Genomic DNA, 21,451 nt, shown 5'->3' on the forward strand with positions numbered 1-21,451 from the left:
TGGTCTCATGTTATGTGAGTGAGGGTACTTTGACATTAACTTTCACATCTAACAGGAGTCCATTAAAACACTTATGATGCATTATACATGGTGGTAATACTAGACCAGAAGCATCTCTGATGTGCTGCATCAAGAGCAAACGGGTCTTACATAAACAGATTAGATCATTAGGACTAACGATAATTAATGCATGACTCAAGAGTACTAAAGATCCATTACCCAGGACAAATATTTTCATTTGCAAAACATCACCATGGAAGCGTGAGTGTGTATACCAGTAGTGTATGATATAACATTTGGAATATCTCTACACTTCTAGGTGAAACCATCTTTATCGGAAGCAGTTACTGTAGGTGACTGCAGGCCCTTGTACCTTTCATACAATGCTGAAAAAGTGATTTGGATGCTCATGTGGAAGGACTGAGATAATATGTGACCCTCTACAGATCAGTAGATTGGATCAGTAGTTTTAAAGTTATGTGAGCACACACACACACACACACACACACACACACACACACACACACACACACACACACACACACACACACAGAGAGAGACACAACTACAATGCCTGAGGGTAATTGAATACATGAAAAATAAAAATTATTTCTCATTTAAATAATTCAAAACATTTAAATCTAACTTACCTGTACTGTATAGTTTCAGATGTGGTGGATGCTCTCAGTTTTGTCATAAGAATTCTTACAATGTTGAAAAGGAATACGAAATTTATCTTGTACAGAAAAGGGAAGAGTAAAAACAAAGGTCATTTACAGGACAATATTGGATATATATACAGAACAGACTAGACCATTAATAGGCGGAACAACATCTACAATATGCTGTAAACATGATAAAAACAAAATCTTGAAATGTAAATTATCGCATATCACCATCCAATAATGTTAAGATGTTGTTACACTGCGACAGTCTAAGCAGCAGTCTGTCAATTCAAAGTAACAAGACGATGAATTAAAAAGAAAAAGGAAGTCATAGTTAAAGACAAATAAATAACAAATAGAGACAACTAAATATATAAAACCTACACAAAAAACAATGCATCTCTGTGACCTACATGTACGCTGATATGCATGACCTACATCTACGCTGATGAGGCAAAAATCAGAGGGCCACTGGGAAAATAAACAGACAAATGAGAAGGAAAGTATTTCGAGGTCTACCAATCCTCCAGGCTTCCTCTTCACACTGTCATATTTCTGCTACTGTTATCTGCCTCAGCGGCCAACTCAGAAATTGGTCTGTGCTCAGATTATGCATATACAGCACTTCTTCTCATACGCACGCACACACACACACACACACACGCACACACACATTCTAATGCCTCCACTGCATGCAAATATGCATGACTGAGTTACGTGATTAGGTTTTCTTTTTTGTTTACAAATAGAAATATGGAGACCTTATAGGCAAACAACTTGCCAAAAAGTCACATAATGTAAAAAAGGAGAAAGAGCTTCACTCACCAGCAGAACAAGAATCACAGGCCCTTGATAAATGTAGTCTATGTATTTTCCAGGTTCCTTCCCAAACCAGCATCTGCATAGTCAAATTCAAGGCATGAACAACAATAATCGTAAGACACAGACATACATTTAAAGGCTGTTGTCTCTACGTGTCACCTGGTGAAGCTGTTTAAAACAACATGTACTGTAAATGTACAGATACATAATGTATTGAAGTGTTACCACTTAAGCAATATATGGATCATAGTTCATATGTAAAGGACACATGATTAAGAAGAGAGATGCAAAACAATACTATATTCCACATCACTGCATTGTTTTAAAATATGGTTATTACAATTGAGGGGAAAAAAAACAAATACTCCCTCAAGATTGATACATGTTGATATATGCCCTTTACTTTCTATTAAGACTTTTAGTTAGAGTCCATTCAGTTGCATTAATAATGGATAAATGCCCCCCAGCACACTCCTTCGCCAAGCACAGGCTGTTCCCAACTGGTCAGGAGGAAGTCCATTCTAAGTGGCGGAAACCTACATTCACGGGTCTCATTTCCAGGAGAATGCCCTTGCTGTGCCACTTAATTCAAGGGTATTCACTCGGAGTAAGTGTACAAATTCTCTCTCTCTCTCTCTCTCTCTCTCTCTCTCTCTCTCTCTCTCTCTCTCTCACACACACACATAGAAACACCTACCCACACTTACACGCACAGACACACACACGTGGATATATATAGAAAATACACTTTGTGGAGGAGTCTCACATGGTTCGGTTGCTATATTTTAAGAAATTCCCTTTATTCCCTTATTCAATTAGAGCTCACATCTGTGTGGGAGAGGTGGGGGTGGGGTGGGGGAGAGGATGAGCAAGCTTTTAAATAGGCAAAGAATCCCTCTAACTGCTCCCCTGGGCCTGCTATCATCATTGTAAATCAAACTGCATTCAGGCCCATAATATCATACAAGGGCAGTTTAAGAAGCATTCACAAAAAAGCAAATCCAATTTGTATCTGCACTGATACTGGGCAATTGTTTTTATAGTTGTTGGCGTATTCATCAGCATTCAACTCCTAGTCTTACTCTATTAATTGCAGTAACAAGATGTTTCTTTGGATCACTACTGGCAGACTAGATTTGCTCAGAATTGTTTCCTGCGGAATGTTCACCATCAACAACAGCAATTTCCATCAATCTAGTTACCAGCAAGGCCCTGTGGACCAGGCAAAGGTCCATCACTCCTCTGGGACTGGCCAGCACATGGTGTGGACTACTGATTCGATTCTCCCCTCCAGATTTCATGTTTTAATGTGAAGTCTCAGAGGGATGGATATGCCTCACAACATTCAGCTTAACTCTAAGTCAAACCATGAACCATTGAGAAGATGACTTGTCCTCTTTCATATACAGCATGTGTGACTCATCCTAGCTAGAAATGGTAAGAATGCCAATGTGTTCTCCAATCAACCCAACTCCACTAGCCAAGTAAATGACTTTACCAGGTGATTGGCAGGTGATTATTTTTTTTCTTGTCAATTCTGCAGCTGTTTTTGAGATGACTTTCTGAAACCATACCAATTCAGGGCAAAAGTGATTTAAGCATTATTTATGACTTTGGAGTGTCTGTGTGACAATTCCTCAAATTCAACTTTAAGTGGATGAACAGCAAAATAACCTATTCATAGTTTCGGCAAAGGAAATCTGTTAAATGGGAACAGTACTCTACATCTCATGTATTCAAGTCATGCATATAGGCCTGACTCACTCACTAACAAAGCCTGTCAAATGTTGCCATTGTATCTCTTATGTGCCTTTGCTATCTCTCATTGAATAACTTAGAGCCCTTTTAGATGTTCTTCACTGAAATCAAGCACTTACTGTTCATTTTCATTGTACAGCTTTCCTATAGCCCACGCCACAATAATTGGACATGGAATACCTGAAAGGAAGAAAGGAAACAACTGTGTTTTCACCAAAGCACACAAGTAAACTTGATTTAGCAAACATCCAGTTTGGTGAAGGGGGTATGTGTGGGGTGTTTTTGAAAGAAACTTCAAGTATGACCAAATATTTCACTCCTTGTGGTGGACTGAAATTCAATGCAGCTTTAAATGCGTCCTTAGCCCTGAGGCCTGAAAGCAGCTAGCAGCAGTGTAGGAGTGGAGAGGCAAGCTGAGGAAATCCACCGAACCCATGGGCTGAGGAGAGGCTGTGTGTGCTGAGTGTGTGATTAAGTCCCCTTTGATCACGCTGAGTAAGCTCTAATCATTTGCTTCTATGTGGCTGACTGTATTAGCTTAGCCTTTCCCCATTGAGTCTTGCTAAGCTAAGCCTGGTGCTTCTGATGCCAGAAGTCCCGGACCTTGGACTGGGGCAATGATTATTTCATTTTGACAAGTCAAGAAAAAAAGGCAATGTATTAAAGAGGATCAACAAAACCTTTAACACCATAATCATTCCCAATTTTGGAGCCGTGTTCACATTTTACACTACAGTCAAGCCTTTTCAAAAGTCAACTGTCAGACCCTATCAACACAAAACATTCACATGAGGAATAGTTTGATATTCAATATCCATAAAAAAACAGTGTTTAAATATGACTGGCTGAACCTGATATTTCCTGAAATAAGCATGCCTGTGACCAACAAATATGCCATGCATTATAAACCTATAAACAATACCTTACCTTAACCATCAAACTTTATGACCCACCAATTTGTATGCTTTTTTTTCTTTAAGCAATGAGTTGTTTTTTACCCGCTGCTCAAATGTGACTGCAGTTCTGTACGAAATCTGTCGGGTTCAAAACATGTATTTCCTCTGGATATTTTGCTAGCTGCCTGGTTCATATGCTCACATTAGCTTAGATAAGGACTTTGTCTGTATTACAAATATAGTGGCTCTAGCTGCCCACTGTTTACCCTTGCGTGACTTATCTCAGGCAAAATATAACGAGTAAGGAGCTAAGGAAAATAGCACCATTGTTAAAGCAAGTTAGATGAGGGAAAATATCTCCAGTGTATCTTTCTGGACGTCAAACAAGTATGAATGCTTTAAACATGGCATTTTCTGTACACGAAAATGCCCTAGAGCCTAGGGATATGTTGCAAAAGTAAGCCCTGCCAAAAAAGCTGTGGTTACTCACTGAGTCGAGTCTAAGTGAGCTCACAACTGTGTTTCAGTTGAATCTTTAAAGCCCTTCTGTTTAAAAACAAACCCATTGATTACAAACCATTATGCATGTGCTAATACAGAAAAAGTAATTAAATCAGAGCAAAACAAGGTAAGAAAAGATGAATGAGAGACACCTGAACTGGGAGGATTTATCCACACATGTAATTCAACCCCAGCAGTCTGTGACCTTCATGCCCCATTCACAACAGTGGATGGTGAAAGTTCACTTAATCCAGGATTATCTCTGACACAGATGTTCCATTTCTGCATCAGGTAATGTGGTGGAAATATTGCATTACATGTAGGATAAGCAAACTAAGTGTGTGTGTGTCTGTGTGTGTGTGTGTGTTTGTGTGTGTGTGTGTGTGTGTGTCTGTGTGTGTGTGCGCATGCGTGTGTGTGCGCATGCGTGTGTGTGTGTGTGTGTGTGTGTCACATGATCCTAACGATGGAACAATAATTGTCCTAGTATACAGTAATAATTTTATATTTTGGCCCTTTAGCCGCGGTTTAAAAAATATAAATTGGATTTTTACATCAAAATTTCAAAAGGCCATGGCTTGCAAGTGGTCAGAGATAAAGTCCTACTGTAAATGTGAAAATCATTGAGTATGACCAGAAGTTTATGAAGGGGGTACATTTACTCATCTAATTTGCATATTATGGCGTCACTGGATGGCAACCACCGTGAATTATGCACATTTCAGTAAATACTAGATGTTGAACATATTTGAGCAGTTTTACTTTCTTTTTTTGTGATTTCACCGACATAACAAATGAACAGGAAAACAGTCACATGTAAACCAACAATAGTAAACTTACTATAATCACAAACCCTATACTACTATACAATAAAGTAGCCTGGTCAAATCAGTTCCATATCGCGGGTGACTTTGAAGTTCTACAGAGCCCTATTTTTACAACCCCTGCTCTCTATACCACGTCCATTACGGACACTATCATCACTACTGTCACTGGCACCTCCAGCTATGTTGGGCAGAGGGTCGAAATAAGCATGGTATGCTTAGTGGACACTGTCGAAAAAGACGCACCTCCATTCACAGACGCTCCATGACTATCAGTCAATAGACGATCGATCATATTCTCCAAAAGGCAGATATTCTCCTTCAGAATCAGAATAGGTGAATAACAGACCCAAGACTTCATCACACGTGAATTTTTTTTTCAACATTTGGTGTATTTCTGCTTCAATTTGTGCAAAACTAAAGCCCGCATCGCTTCCGCGTTATGGAGGAAATACACGTCTTCTTCGTGTGTTTCTCGCGTGTTTTCGTGAGCTTCCTTGAAAACTTTGAAAAAAAAGGTTGAGCTTGAATCGAAGCTCTGGGTGTCGGCCAACTAGTGGTCAAGAGTACAAATGAGATTTTACACTGTAATCGCGTCTATCGTCTGTTTTATTCAGTAATGACGCTTGTCGCAATATTGCGACATGGGCGGTTAGAGGGTTTTAAACCACTGTGGATACTTAGCACCCATAAGTACCAAAAGTGAATGGGTCTGGATATGGTGTATTCCATGATATTAGACTTTTATTTCAACAAAAGTCTGATATTATGGAATGCACAATGACATTTATGGACACATAAGCTCTGTTAAAAAATGTTGCCATTTAAGATATCTAACAGGCGAGGCAACAAGTGCTGTTCGAAACAGATCAAACTATCTTTTCCTGCTTTCTAAGATATCTTAGAACTACCCCTATAACACACACACACACACACACACACACACACACACACACACACACACACACACACACACACACGTATACACACACACACACACACACACACACACACGCACACATAAAAGTAGACAGTCACGCAGTCCTGTCCAATAGCACACAGATGACTCAATGCAATCTAACCTATACTGTAGGTTCTTTCGCTTTAGCACTGAAATACTGAAGCAGAGGGGGGCATCTGTAACAGTCAGCTGTATACTATCGGTATACGGCTGTTTAGCTACATGACTACTCTCCAACTTCTATAGAGTCATCCTTTGGCATGATGACTGACAACACAAGAGTCTTAACTGAACACATTTGCTGGAAATGGACATAATGCATGGAACTGAGGAACTCTGGTTGCAGCTACAACCTCAGATGTGCACATATAAAAACCACACATACAGGAGCCAATACTCCTCTCAGATGTGGTCTCTAAACCACAATCACAGCCAGAAAGCTAACAGAGGAGAGAAACATATATCTTCATTACGTTACAATGTAGCTTGGGATTGATTCACTAACTTCTATAATTAATTCAGAGTGCTATAATCCCTGATGACATATGGTACGGAAATGCCAGACACTGACTTCACATTTCACTGTTGGTGATTTCTGTATGGAATGCAACTTCAGACAAATCTTAATAAATAAGGGTCATCATGAAATTACATATATTACATAATTAAAACTCAACAAATTATTATGAGATCTTTTTTCAACATGCTGTTTCAACATTTAAAATACTATACACTGTGCTTTCATCCCACAACACTGTATTTCATGATTTTTCCATACAAAATATTTCACTTTATAAAGCCATCTTTCAGGACAGCTACCCTGTCAGTTCTGAAGAGCATTCAGTCACTCTCTGTTGCACAAACTGCTGCATATGAGTACCATGGAGGACGAGAAACCAAAGCTTTTAGGCTATTATTATAATTAGTATGACCTATGCATCACAATTCAAATGACTCGTTTGTTTTATCAAGCATTTGCAATTCCAGGTTCACTGATCTCAATGGCAATTAAGTATCACTATTGCTGCATTTAACTGAAAAAATTCAAAAATTCATATAATTAATTTAAAGGTACAACTGATACAACTAATTCCTTAGGGTTGGTAATGGAACAACTCTTGAGTGTAATTATTCCATTTAGTGTGCAGTGGGCAATGCTTTCCAATGACCCTGCATTGACCCTGCCTCCCCCTCGCTCCAAAATGAAACAATGAGCTGTAGACAGCTTCATCACTGTAATGGACATCCCCGGGCAATGACATTTCTTTTGATTGGTTGCATCACTATAGCTTTATAGATATGTATGTGTGTGTGTGTGTGTGTGTGTGGGGGGGGGGGGGGGTGGTGGTGTGTGTGTGGACAATTAAACATAGCAATCACAAACAAAAGTGAAAACATGCCTACTTACACCATCCAATAAACAGGAACACCCACTTCCTGAGCTTATCTGTGGAGTAAGTCATCACTATGGCAGTGTGGAGGTAACAGCCTTCCACAAACATCCAGAAGAAATTGGTCACCACAAAGTAGTTATAGATTGTTGTTATAAGGCGGCACCATGGCTGTAAGAAAAAAATGCACACACATAGCATTCACTAACAGCGATAGATTTATATAGATAGACAATACATTTCTGTTCTGTACTGTTTTGATAAAACATGTTACCAGATACACCTTTGAAATACATTTCACTGGCTTGACAAACAAGGAAAATCATTATTGACTAGCACAATTATTGATTGTGCTATTATAATCTTTAAGGGTGTCACGATTTCGATTTTATTTCGAAATCGATCGAAATTACATCTCAATCTCGAACTTCGAACTTAAAAGTAGAATCGACGATGCAGCCACACCCCCAATGTCACGTCCAGCATGTATGACAAGACGCACAAACACACATGCACGTGCTGAACTGCAGCGTCAACACTCCTCTAATTTTAAAGGGGTGGTTCAGGATTTTGGACATAAGACCTCATTTCCAAGTAAGCAAGTGTGATATTTATCAGTGGAGATCGTTTTCAACACGTTTCATCCAGTCCTTCTAATTGCAGAGTTCGCAGGTGCTAGGCTAGCGCAAGTCAACGGTATGTGCTAGCCTGCCACTAAAGACAGTCTTACCCACTCTAAACTACACCTGAGGCAAATTCCAGACAATCGATGTAAATGTCTGTGTTGATAGAATAGTGTAAGAAATACAACTACCCTTGCATCGCGTTGCAATAGTTATACTTTGGTCCCTGAAGTTGTTAGTAGTCATTTTGCAACTCAGCTGCGGACTGCTATTACCAAGGCTACTACTAGGTATCCCCATTGGAGTGCGCTTTATTGTTTACTTTTCGGCGCAGTACTACTAACCGGAGAAGTATAATTCCGCCGCTGCTAAGAAACTAGTCCATCAAAATGTAATGCGATCGTTGAAATGCAAGGATAGAATAACGTTAGAAATAACACTATCAATACAGACATTTACATCGATAGTCTGGCGTTATAATTTGTTTGCCTCGGGTGTACTTTGGAGTGGGTAAGACTGTTTTTAGTGGCAGGCTAGCACATACCGTTGACTTGCGCTAGCCTAGCACCTGCGAACTCTGCAATTAGAAGGACTGAATGAAACGTGTTGAAAACGGTCTCCACTGATAAATATCACACTTGCTTACTTGGAAATGAGGTCCTATGTCCAAAATCCTGAACCACCCCTTTAAGCTGCAGCCAGTTAAAATATAGGCCTACACATCAACCTACTGAAATCAAAGCCCCTCTTGCTACTTTGAAATCACAGGTGTGGAAGTATTCGTTCATTCACGTCAATTAAAACTAACTTAGCCTACTCAACTTAGCAAGTGAAAAGATGGTCTAATTACAGTCCAAAGTTACTTTAAGGCTTAAAATGCACATTTATAAGTACATATTCCATTAACACTAACCTTGGGTCTCTTCGGAGTGTGCTGAAACAATGAAATTAAGATTCTGTGTTGTTTCATTTTACCATGTTCACGTCTCTGTTTTAGCCTAATGTTAGTTCTGTTTACATTACAACCTCGGTTTCAAAGCGGTTTCAAAATAAAAGCCCCCCGAAAAAAAAAAAGGCCAAAAAGAGTAAATAACATATAAGGAATGCATTAATAGTAATATTTTAAAAAGATCGAAAATCGAATCGAATCGTGACTTTAAAATCGAAAATTACATCGAATCGAGGATTTGGAGAATCGTGACACCCCTAATAATCTTAAGGGTAACAGTGTTAAGATAGAGGTGATGTGAGAAGATCAATTCCACTGTTCTTAGCTGTTCTAAGATCACTGTAACCTACGGACTTCAGAGGCTTGTTGCTTTTCTTAAACGCTTATTACATATACCTGACAAGACTTCATATAATAAAGGCACAGCAACGAGAAATGTAACGATTTATTCATAGATAGGCCTGTCACGATAACAAATTTTGCTTGACGATAAATTGTCTCAGAAATTATTGCGATAAGCGATAATATTGTCGTTCTGAGAATTTTCCTCGGGAAGAGGAAGACGGCCCACTTGTTGTGTTGTCCAGGAAACTGCAGCGGATGATTGTGTTTTAGATGCATATGCATGTTTGTTGTGTTGCCGCTTTTAATTGCGACTGTTTTCCAATAAATGCGACACACCGACTCGCACACGTTCAGTGGTTCACCACGGGCATTCGGTTTAAATTCGAAATGCTCCCACACTGCAGCTGTCGCGTTTCGCTTAGAAACCAATTCCATCTTTTTTGTCTCGAATAGGCATAGCCTATTCGAACTCGCAACTAGCTTTCTCTCTGCCTAGTGCCTACCGGATACTTCTCACGCGGCTCTTTAGCTGCACTCTGTGGTAGGCTACGCCAGTAGTTCCGCCTCCCCACACACCATGCGACTGACAAGTGACTGACATGAGGGTTCACTCATGGTTACTCTAAGGACCCGAGAGAGAGAGAGGGAGAGAGAGACGAGGAAAACAAACAAGCATGCAAATGGCATTTATCGTGGCCAGAAAAATTATCGAGCTAATTTTAATTATCATGCGATTAATTGATTTATTGAATATCGCGACAGGCCTATTCATAGATAATCATTCTTCCGCCAAGAAATATATTTATTCTATCAGAATGGTTGCCAAGCAATGTTGAGTCATAGTAACTTTTGTATCAATTTGTGAGGGCACAGTAATAAAGTATGAAATGCGGTCAACATGAAGGGTTGCACTGGGTTTTACAACAGCATCGAACATGATTCAAACGTGATTCCAATCATATTCAAGGACCATAACTATCAGTTTTGGACAGAAATCTTACCTCATTGCTTTCATGAATATTGTGATCAATCAGCTGTAGTAAAAACCACATGATATTCCTTAAGATGAAGGTGGTAATCAAGTTCCAGTGGATTATGTTACGAAGGCATCTAATACTCCTGGAGTTAGAGATTAAAAGAACATAGAGCATTCACATAAACATATGATGAGTCAGTTTCCCCCTTTGCATTCCTGAAATGAGTTAAGAATATGCATTTATACAAGGAGGACAACAGCCTAAATCCAAATGGATGCTCTGGAGCTTAAATAATGTGTAATGAGCTAATAGCTCAGAAATAGGAGCTCTAATATCTGTCATGCATCAAACATGTATATGATATAAGACATGCAAATTAATATAACAAGCAGATAGTGAAATTATTATTTTACTAACTGGGCTACATAAGATAATAAAAAAGTTGGACATTTGTCTTGAAATAATATTGTCCTCCAGAATCAGTATATAAAACAGATAAAAAGCAGATGTAAACTTGCCTTAAGCAGAGGAACAGTATGAAGGCCACAACTAAAGCTCCCACAGATATACAATGGCCAAGGTAATTTATGATTAAAGCAATCTTGTAATGCATGGGATATTTTCTCTGAGGGTAGAAAAACAGGACAAGATATACATATTTTACTATATTGTAATTGAAATAGCCCATCTTTAGAGAATAATACAGGCCATCTTAAACAAAGATGATGCTACCAAAAGGAGTTTCCCAGGTAAAATGATTTCTGTTGGGCAATAGCAAAGTGGTTAGAGATTGTGTCATGCAACCTGCACTGTATTTATAGAAGTATTCTATACATTCACAATCTGTTTGATTTTAACATATTGATATTATTATAATGGGTGACATACAGTTATGAACACAGACTAGAACATATTCCTCTGATTCCCTTCGGGTGGTTCTCTGCCGCCTCAATGTACAAAAACAAAATCATTCAGGCTGAGAGAAACACAAAATGGCTACCTAACCATAGGCTGTGGATCAAAAAAACCTGTTTATTATCACCATCCTATAGTACTAGTACTGAGAGTGAATTCATTTATTTAAATCACCATCTCCAACTTTGGATGATAACAGAGGCTAATGAGGCTAAATGTCTTCACATAACTAATATATGTCTTTAGTAATGCCTCATAGGATCTGCATTAATCACTTATTGGCCTCCCTAAGCCTCCATCAGGCTCTGATGTCTCTGTCTTGTGGGAGTATAAGATGGATGTCTTGATCAATTTGTCAAAAGTAGGAATACCTATTCTACAACTTTATACAAATTTCCATGATGAAAATGCTGCACAAAGACCTGTTAAAGAAGAATTCCGGTGTGATATTGACCTAAAGTGTGTTGAAACATGATACCGAGTGTGAACGTATACTCTCATAGCTAATCTCGGCTTGTCCCCTGCACTCAGAAATCTGGCGCTAGTTAGCCAATGCTACCAACAGTTTTCCTTATATTGCATATTCATGGGTTGGAACTATACCTGTAGATCATGGAAGAGAGGTCCAAAACAGAGCCATTTAGAATTTGCACGGGATTTAACAATTTATTTTAACCGCTGGTGTGCTTCTGTCGAGGTCTCTGATTTTGACGGTCTCTGCGATCTAATTGTGCTCGAACAGTTTAAAAACTCTGTTCCACATCATGTTGGCACCTATGTCTGTGAACAGAAGGTGCGTACTGCTGCTGAAGCAGTACGCTAGCTGACGACTACGTGTTAATCCATCAGAATGTCCCTCTTGAACACCGTTTTCAATTTAGTAGTGGGGGTGCACCTGCTGAAAGTTTTGTCCATTCAAACAGACTTTCTCTGTCTGGTGGTGGGCCTAGTGGTTCGGGTGAGTCGGATAAGATTTGTAATTTCTGTCATAAACGTGGCAACTGGAAGGCTGATTGCTACATGCTCAAGTCTAGTAAATATCCTCTTTCAGGTTCGCGTCCTAAGGGTGCTGGCTTGGCTGCCCCTGGTAGTTTTAATACACCTGTTGTTGTTGATGGCAAGTCACAGCTAACAATCTCATGTGTCACTGCACTTGTTTGTTATTTGCCATTCATTAGAACAGGGTTGGTGTCTATGGTTGGCAGTGATGTGAAGGTGCCGGTTAAAATCTTGAGAGATACAGGGGCATTTGACTCTGTTATTAAAGCTGGGGTGTTGCCTCTGTCTGAAAGTTCTGACTTTGGCAGTTCAGAGCCAGTTCAGGGAATGAGCTTAAATGTTTTGCGGGTGCCACTTCACAAAGTAATGCTTGAGTGTGACTTGTTTCAGGGTGAGGCTGCGCTTGCTGTGCGCCCAGCACTCCCAATTGAAGGCGTCTCTGTGATTCTTGGGAATGGCCTGGTAGGTGCTCAGCTATGGCCTGATGTTACTCCGCCCCTGGTAGTGGATTCTGTGCCACAGTCGAAGTCTGGGCTGGACGAGTGTGCACAACACTTTCCTGAGACTTTTGCGGCTTGTGTGGTAACACAGGCTATGGCGCGGGCAAAGTCTGACTCTGAGCTGGTTCCTCAGTCTGGTAAGAACAAGTTGTTGGAGATTTTCTTTTTTACCTCTGACTGATTTCTCTATCTCTGTGTCCTGTAGTGAGTTGGTTGCTGCGCAGCAGGCTGACCCCTCACTGGCTGGGTTGTATGAGTTGGTCCAACTTGAATGTGAAATGAGGGATAGCGCTTGTGGATATTTTCTTCAAGATTCACTGTTGGTGAGAAAGTGGGCTTGGCATGCAGGTTTGTTTGTTGGGGACTCTGTTTTTCAACTTGTTTTACCAACTACGCTACGTCACTCAGTGTTAAAAGTTGCTCATGATGAATCTGGACATTCTGGTGTTCAAAAGACTTATGACCGGCTGTTGAGACATTTCTTTTGGCCTTGCATGAAAAGGGATGTCTCAGCCTACATTAAGACTTGTCACACGTGCCAATAACACAGACTTATAGTCAACCTCGCAAAGTGTGAGTTTGCGAGGGCGACTGTGACCTACCTTGGCCGTGTGGTGGGGCAGGGGCAGGTTTGCCCAGTTAATGCTAAGGTTCGAGCTGTTAAGCAGTTTCCTGCACCAACAACTAAAAAAAAGTTGAGGCGTTTCCTTGGCCTGGTGGGCTACTACAGGAGTTTTGGTAGAAACTTTTCTACTGTTGTGGCCCCTCTTACTGATCTCCTGAGGGAGAAGGGAAGATTTGTCTGGTCTCCTGCTTGTCATGTTGCTTTCCAACAGGTGAAGAGGCTCTTTTGTGATGCACCAGTTTTGGCAGCACCACGTTTTGGTTGTCCATTTAAACTCTTTGTCGATGCTAGTCTGGAGGGCGCTGGAGCTGTCTTGGTCCAAGAGGATGATCGTGGAATAGACAGGCCTGTTAGTTTCTTCTCTAGAAAGTTTAATTCGTATCAGCGTAACTATTCTGATGTGGAGAAGGGGACTTTGGCGTTGGTTCTAGCTTTGAGACATTTTGATGTGTATGTTGGTGGAAGTACGCCTGTAATGGTTTTCACAGATCATTATCCACTCACATTTCTTAATTCTTTAAACTGTCCCAACATGTGATTAAGTAGATGGTGTCTTTTTCTGCAATCGTATTGTCTGGAGATCCGCTACATCAAGGGGACCGACAACGTGGGGGCAAACGAGTTGTCTAGGGCTCCCGAGGTGAAGCGGTCTTTGCTGTTCTCACTATTCTATCCTTTTTTCCTGTACTCTTAAATATGCTTTCTAGGTGCACCGGTTGCCGAGTTGGGGAGAGGTTGAATGTGTTGAGCTGTGGACGTCAAACACCTTCAGGTTGCAGTTTATAAATTAAGGGGGATTGGATGGGTAGCTGTTCTACTGTGGTACTCCAAATGTTATGGGGAATTTCTATTTATATTATGTTTAGTTTTGATGGGATGACTAATGTTTTGATAGCCCTGTATTGTGGGCGGGACTCCAGGAGCCCGCTTTTGTGGGAGGGGGTGTGATGGTCTGCTGCCTTTGTCTGCGTCTGTCTTGCTCTGCCCTGTGTGTTCTTGTAGGCGTGGCTGCAGACCGTCTGTGGAATTGGTGACACCTGGGCCCGGTGTCTCCACGCCCTTTAAAAACGGCTTCCACCCTGTTACCCTTTGGAGCTTCTTTTCTTTTGCCCTATTGCTTTCTTGCATGCATCACGCTTTCATCCATTGTCCACTCAGCCACACACTCACGTTACACTACTGACTCTACTGACTTTCACACTCTACGTTTTAGTCTGTTTACTTGTGTTACCGTTATAATAAATTACTTGTTATTTTTACTTCAAACGCTGCTTCCTTCATTTTTTACATTACATTACATTACATTTGGCTGACGCATTTTTAGCCAAAGCGACTAACAACATGGTAAACAATTTAAGTTTTAGAGCAATTCTCAACAATATTAGGACAATTTAAAAAAAAAACATTAGAGTACAGTAAGAATAAGTGCATCAGTGAGTGCTGTTTTTAACAGTTACGTGTCAGTTTAAGACGGCTGGTGAGTGCTAGGATCAGCAAGACTTGTTGTAAGTGTTGCTATGAGAGGAGATGTTCTCTAAAGAGCTGGGTCTTCAGGAGTTTTTTGAAAATGGAGAGGGATGTCCCTGCCCTTGTAGGAACTGGCAGTGTGTTCCACCAGCGAGGAACAACAGATGAGAAAAGTTTGGATTGGCCTGAGCGTACCGGAGGTAGAGCTAGACGTCGTTCGCCTGAGGAGCGCAGCGGTCTGGAGGTAGCGTATGTCTGTATGAAGGCATTCAAGTAGGTGGGAGCAGAACCGGAGACTACTTTGTAGGCAAGCGTTAGAGCCTTGAATTTGATGCGGGCCGCCATAGGTAGCCAATGTAGCTGGATGAGTAGCGGGGTAACATGTGCATATATATATATATATACACACACTGATATATATACACTGATATATATATATATATATATATATATACACACTGGATTATACTGCTTCTTTAGGTTAAGTTAGTTAAAGTTGAGTTAAACACGCATCGTGGTGTCTGTAAGGATCCTGTCCATGTTGCACAGCACTTGTAATGACATTTTCAGTCTGTTAAGAGGCAAAAACACAATCTAAAATCTGGCCCCATAGCATAGCTTTGTAACCGCCTGGCTGCAGTAGCGACTAGCAGGATAACTCAAGCTGTAGCAACAAAACAGGTTTTGTTTTTTTCCTACCGACTTGGTGACCTTGAGCAACAGGGCCCTATGTTGAAAAGGGCCGGAGTTCCCCTTTATGGCAGTATATTACAATATTATAATCTTTGTATTTTGATTCTTTTAAATGTAAGGCCAGCTGACCATAAAGAATACATTTCATATTCAATGAGAATAAAATATTTGCTTACACAGGCTTAATAAATTCTTAATGATGCGTTATGCAGACCTTGTTGGACACTAACTAGTTATGTTGTAATGGATAAACTACTGTAAATCCCCTAAAAGAAAGTATTACCTCCTAAAATATAATGCCATGTTGATTTTATATAATTAACGTTTAGTTCACTCTGATCTTTTTCCTGATACACATATTTTTAGAACTGTATCAGTGTGGTTTTGTGCTACACAGCACATCCCTTGGGTTGCAGTTCCTGATTTGACCTGACAATGAATACGGCTTTGAGATTAAATTCAGATGGTGCTGGTTGGTCATTTCAGGGAAAAAAAGCAATTTATAAATAGAGCACATGCTATGAATATACTTTAATCCCAGGCTATTGTGTGATAAGTAGGCCAAAATTAATTATATTAAACACATTTGCTAGTCAGATAATTTTGCCTCTGGTTCTGCAGTAATCTTTGCATGAGCCAGATCACAGGGACATAAGATGTAATGTAATTTGTACATGGGAATAGCCTTCTGCATTTTCGTTCATACTACATCATGTTTTAATTTATCATAGAAATAAATGCATTTTTTGTTGTTATTATAAGTCAGACATGCTACCCAGATGGTGGTCAGAGCCAGAGCATTGGGGCCATTATGTGCTGGTACACCATGTGTCCACAGTAGTTCAAACATGCTGGGCTGTTGTATCACTTTGAGTCTAATTTTGTCATCTGGGGCATAGTTTGTTTTCATGGGCACTGAATGATTACATCAGTCGTGAGAAGGCCTTTGTCCGAACCCGCCTATTACTACCACCTCTCCCTTCTCACAATTAACACAGCAAGGTCACAACACATACCGATACAGGGAGCATTTCTTACCAGTCATTTTCAATTACTCTGAAAAGCTTGAATTGCTAAACTATACAGTAGGATGCTGCCATATGGCCATATCATCACGCCAGTGCACAGCCTCTCAAAACCATGATTCAAAATGTATCTGAGCCAATCCCCTCAGAATTTCCTCAGATTAAATCTGAGTCCAGGAACAGGACAGAGGTGTGTCTGTGAGGTCTAAGTTCTGAACCTGGCAGATGGCGACGAGAGCAAATGCCTCGCTGGCACAGGGTCACAGTACTCAACACGTAATATCCTGCACAGACATGGACTTCTCATTTTATCTCATTTTGTCATGTCAAGTGTGAGATGTTCATTTTTTTAAAAGCACACCCACCTTCTCTTCCAAAATTGGCTCACAATTTGAATAATTACTTCTGAAAGCCCAGGTCCCATTCTCCATGCATTCTCTGTAAGCACTTCCTGTGAAAGAAAACATACATTGTCACTTTTTCTTCTCTGTCTGCCCAAAGTCCTTGTACCGACCAGTGCATGGGGTTTACATCATGACATTTGCCTGAATTACTTCAACTATTTTCTTTACTTTTCAGTCAGACAGGTCATGGATAATGTACAGTCAGGATCCACTTTGTGTCAGGGCAGTCATTCCTCTCTGATAATGGCTGCTGAGGTGTCCTGACATATGAAAATAATGGAGGTGGTGGTACATTGAGGGTTGTTATCCCTATCATAAAAAAAAACCAGCATACAGTGTTCTGAAAGCGGATTTCTAATCTTGTGAGTTACTTCAAACTTGTGTTTAGTGCCGTACTTTTGCCTCACATCAATCAGCCTCCCAGTGAATCCCACAATTTGCATTTCTTTGTTAGATGTTACACATTTGTTTACACTATATATACCAGCCTGTAATGCAAAGGCATAAAAAGGAAAATGCCTGACGTAGACATACAAGGTAAAGAAAAAACACAAAAATGTCCTTAGTAGATCAGGCTTTTAAAATTGCATCTTCATTGTTAACCTTAAGGCAATTTACTGAACCAAACAGCAACAACCCTTAACTCTTCTTTTTCTTTACTTTACCTTCATTGCCATAATCTTTCCTTGAGGGCAGAGCATAGACATAAAGCAATTGCTTATAACAAACAGCCTGCACAAATGATTGAAGTGTGCCTGAGCTTGTTACCATAATCTGTCTTCATAGACAGTATACTAAATTGACCTGGCTATGTTATGTCATTGATAAGGTGTTTCAGGTGCCTTACAGAGGTTTTCCTTTAGAACATTTATCAATGAGTGAACTGAATGTGAAGTAAGCTGTGCTATTCTCCATAATTTACTTCATATCGTCATGCATAGCTGTAAATTAGGGCCACAATGCACAAAACTGCAAACTTTGAAACAAAATTAGAATCTGTACTTCCAAAACATGGATACAAGAACACAAAATAAGAAATGAGCAATACCACATGTGAACATGAACGCACAAACACAAACAAAGACATAGGGAACATGAGGGTTTAAGAACACTGGGACAAACAGGAGGACACAAGTGACATATGAATCAAATAATCAGGGCCAACGAAGTCAGGAAGAAACAAGGATCATGAACACAACAGGACACAAAAGCACACCTTTTTTAAGAATACTATTCTTGCTTGGGTTGAACATTAGCAATATTGTCAGTGAATGTTAGACTACTGTAGCAGTACTTACACAGTGCTGAAAATTAACCGGACTGTGACTTTAACACCAAGGTAAGTACCGAATCGTGATTTTGCGTACCGATACACCCCTACAACCAACTGCCCCAGGTCATACCTCTCCCACTTCTCCCCAGTTCCCTTGGCCAACTGCAATACAAATGCAGCCAGTCGCATCTTGTTGGACCACAAACCGCACCGATCTTGTTGGACCACAAACAGCACCGTTGAGTCTACTGTACATGCAGGTACTGCTATTCCAAATTGCAGTGACCGCATTGTTCACTGGCAGCACTGTAGGCTATTGAATCGTATGTGATGGGACTGAATCCCTTGTTATTGGTGGTTTGTTTATATTTGTATTTCACATTTGATATCTTAATTGTGCTGAGAAATGATAGTGCTTATCTGTATATGATGGGCAACCACTGCAGATTAGGACCCAATCAATCCTGGTGCACTCTATATTTGTGCTTGTTTTGCTATTTGACCTATTCAAATGTGTGCCTGAACAACACAAGGTTATTATTGCTTACATGGTTGCAGCTAAGAATGTTTCACTGCAAGAGTCAGTCTTCTTCTAGGCACTCCCAAACCTCCATAAAATAAGTGATCCTCGAAAACCATGACACAGCTCACACAATGTTCCTCCTGATCTGGAAGTCCAGTTCATTCCATAACTCCTCTAAGTTAACTTGTGGGTGACCCTGATAGAAGCAGTGATGACAGTTTTTGAGAAATAAATAAATAATACAACTGCACACAAGCAACAGAAACATTTGCTAACCTTGACTTGTCAATAGCCGGACACAGATGTCTCTGAAAAGGACTTCCATGGCTGAAAAGGCACAACTTTGCAAAACAAAATGATTTATGTATTTGTAGCCCTTGGGATTATACTCTTAAAGTGCATACAGGATGAGCTCATGCTGATAGCATTAGCGTGGTCTAATTCCACACTTTTGAGTCAAATTTAACAGGATGTGCAACTCCGTGTTTGTGAAGAGAATACATCTGATAAGGAAAAGTAGGGCACATGTTGTATGAACATCTTCAATCAAGATAATACAAATTGGGATAAAAGGAAAATTGACCAATGAATAGATAATGGAAATTCAATTTCTTTGTAAAATTGTATTTGAGCCATTGCTTGCTAAGCTTGTAATGACTTCCCACAGGGGCTGAGCATTAAAATCACACACATTAAAATGCAGCATTGGCATTACAAATTTGATAATATTGAAGTTGGGTGGGAGCCACCATCAGTAAACCTGATGTTATACTGCAGCATAATTGGCATTGGGAACTGAAAAGCTAATATAATTATCATCTAAAGACACATTCTAAATACACAAAACAATTAAATGTACATGTACAATAGTATTTTAGACGGATTTACCATAGAATTACCGGGTTTACCATAGTTTAGCACCAGCTTAGTATCCAGGCATCACAATAAGCTAATTCATTATCTCAGAATGTAAAAACATACATTTACATACATACACACATCACAGTAATAATATATCAACAGCACTGTGGAAGGACTTCATCTCTTAACCTAAAACATATATATATATATATATATATATATATATATATATATATATATATCTTCATAGTGCCACTGACCCATGCTGCCAGCATGGTTCCTACCAACTCATTCCCATGTAAATGTGCCAGCCTCGGGAATGAATCCTAAGCACCTCAACTCCACCACCTGTGCCCACCATAAGTCAGCGGTGGGAGAATCACAGAGTGGCAGAGATGGGCAGAAAAGTGGCAGAATGACAGCGCAGCAGAGCCTCACCTCATAGCCCATGACAGCTGCAAGGGAGAGAGCACACAGGAAGCAGTGGTCGCTGTCGAACTACAGAGATACAACTTCACTGGTGTATAGCACTCTCTCACTTAGAGCATGGCCTTGGGCCAGGAACTTCATTCTGCACTACGCTCAGCAGGTTCAATGATGTACACCAATTCAATCGCTTCTTATCAATTTCTTAGTGGGAAAAAACATTCATGAAGGCGGATTTACCAAGCCTCTTATTCCTGGAGTTATTTGCATCTATTTAATAGCTCTGTCTGTCATCAGCTTTGAACTGGAGTGTCCTCTTTTCCCATTTTCTACATTTCACAGTCCATTTTATCAGCCTCCAAGAGAGTTCTTGCAGAATGTAATAAATTAGATTTCTCTCCAGAATCCTCTTAATTTCTGAATTTCGTTAATATGTCCATATCACTCAAGACACTTTAAGAGACTGAAATTAAACTAATACTTCTTCTGTTAAGTTGACATTGGCATAGTTATTCATGCAATGTCAACCAGATTTAGACAAAACAGCTACATATTGCAAACACTGCCAAAAACAATAACACCTGACATTACTCAGCCTTGTGCTATGCAGGCCGATTCTTTAGTAAACATAGCATTTCAAATATTTGTGTAGAAATCCAAGAGGGTAATTTAACAATTAAAAAATGTATGCAGCCTAACCTACCAATTTCAATATTCAGTGCACCTTGAATTTAAATAGACTTTGTTGTGTCAAACAATGCCGCAAGAGGCTGGAGGCATGTGGTCAACACAGTTGAAGCTGCACCGATATTTTGCCACAAGATCACTGATTATCTGAAAGTCTTCCACGTTCATTTGACGTGCATCACACAAAAAAACATCCACCATTCACTCTACATTCCATTGAACTTGACAAAAGCAATGGCTGAAAAACAATTATGTGACACTTTATTTCATCTTCAAGGTTGTCCCTAAAATACATAAAACAATTATGTGACATATTTAAATTTTATGTGCTGAGTGCTGAT

At 39.9% G+C, this 21,451-nt stretch overlaps 1 protein-coding gene across 3 annotated transcripts in view; it reads right to left on the reverse strand.

Annotated features, from left to right (window-relative positions):
• The window catches only part of crhr2 (corticotropin releasing hormone receptor 2), an 81,234-nt gene that overhangs the window by 14,889 nt on the left and 44,894 nt on the right, over positions 1 to 21,451 (reverse strand). For 2 of the 3 annotated variants that reach the window (XM_076295725.1, XM_076295724.1), the window contains exons 3-9: positions 17,302 to 17,387; positions 11,231 to 11,337; positions 10,737 to 10,854; positions 7,836 to 7,989; positions 3,365 to 3,425; positions 1,491 to 1,563; positions 651 to 736 (exon numbers count right to left, since the gene is read on the reverse strand). In XM_076295725.1, the coding sequence (XP_076151840.1) occupies positions 651 to 736; positions 1,491 to 1,563; positions 3,365 to 3,425; positions 7,836 to 7,989; positions 10,737 to 10,854; positions 11,231 to 11,337; positions 17,302 to 17,387 (685 nt within the window). Of the gene's footprint in view, positions 1 to 650; positions 737 to 1,490; positions 1,564 to 3,364; positions 3,426 to 7,835; positions 7,990 to 10,736; positions 10,855 to 11,230; positions 11,338 to 12,522; positions 12,526 to 17,301; positions 17,388 to 21,451 lie in introns of all 3 variants that reach the window. The other variant, XM_076295723.1, reaches the window with a different exon arrangement.

Source organism: Alosa pseudoharengus, unplaced genomic scaffold (genome assembly GCF_046254945.1).
Source record: "Alosa pseudoharengus isolate Yale_2024_CS ecotype anadromous, Long Island Sound unplaced genomic scaffold, YU_APseudo_1.1 YU_APseudo_1.1_scf_2, whole genome shotgun sequence".
NCBI classification, from domain to species: Eukaryota; Metazoa; Chordata; class Actinopteri; order Clupeiformes; family Clupeidae; genus Alosa; species Alosa pseudoharengus.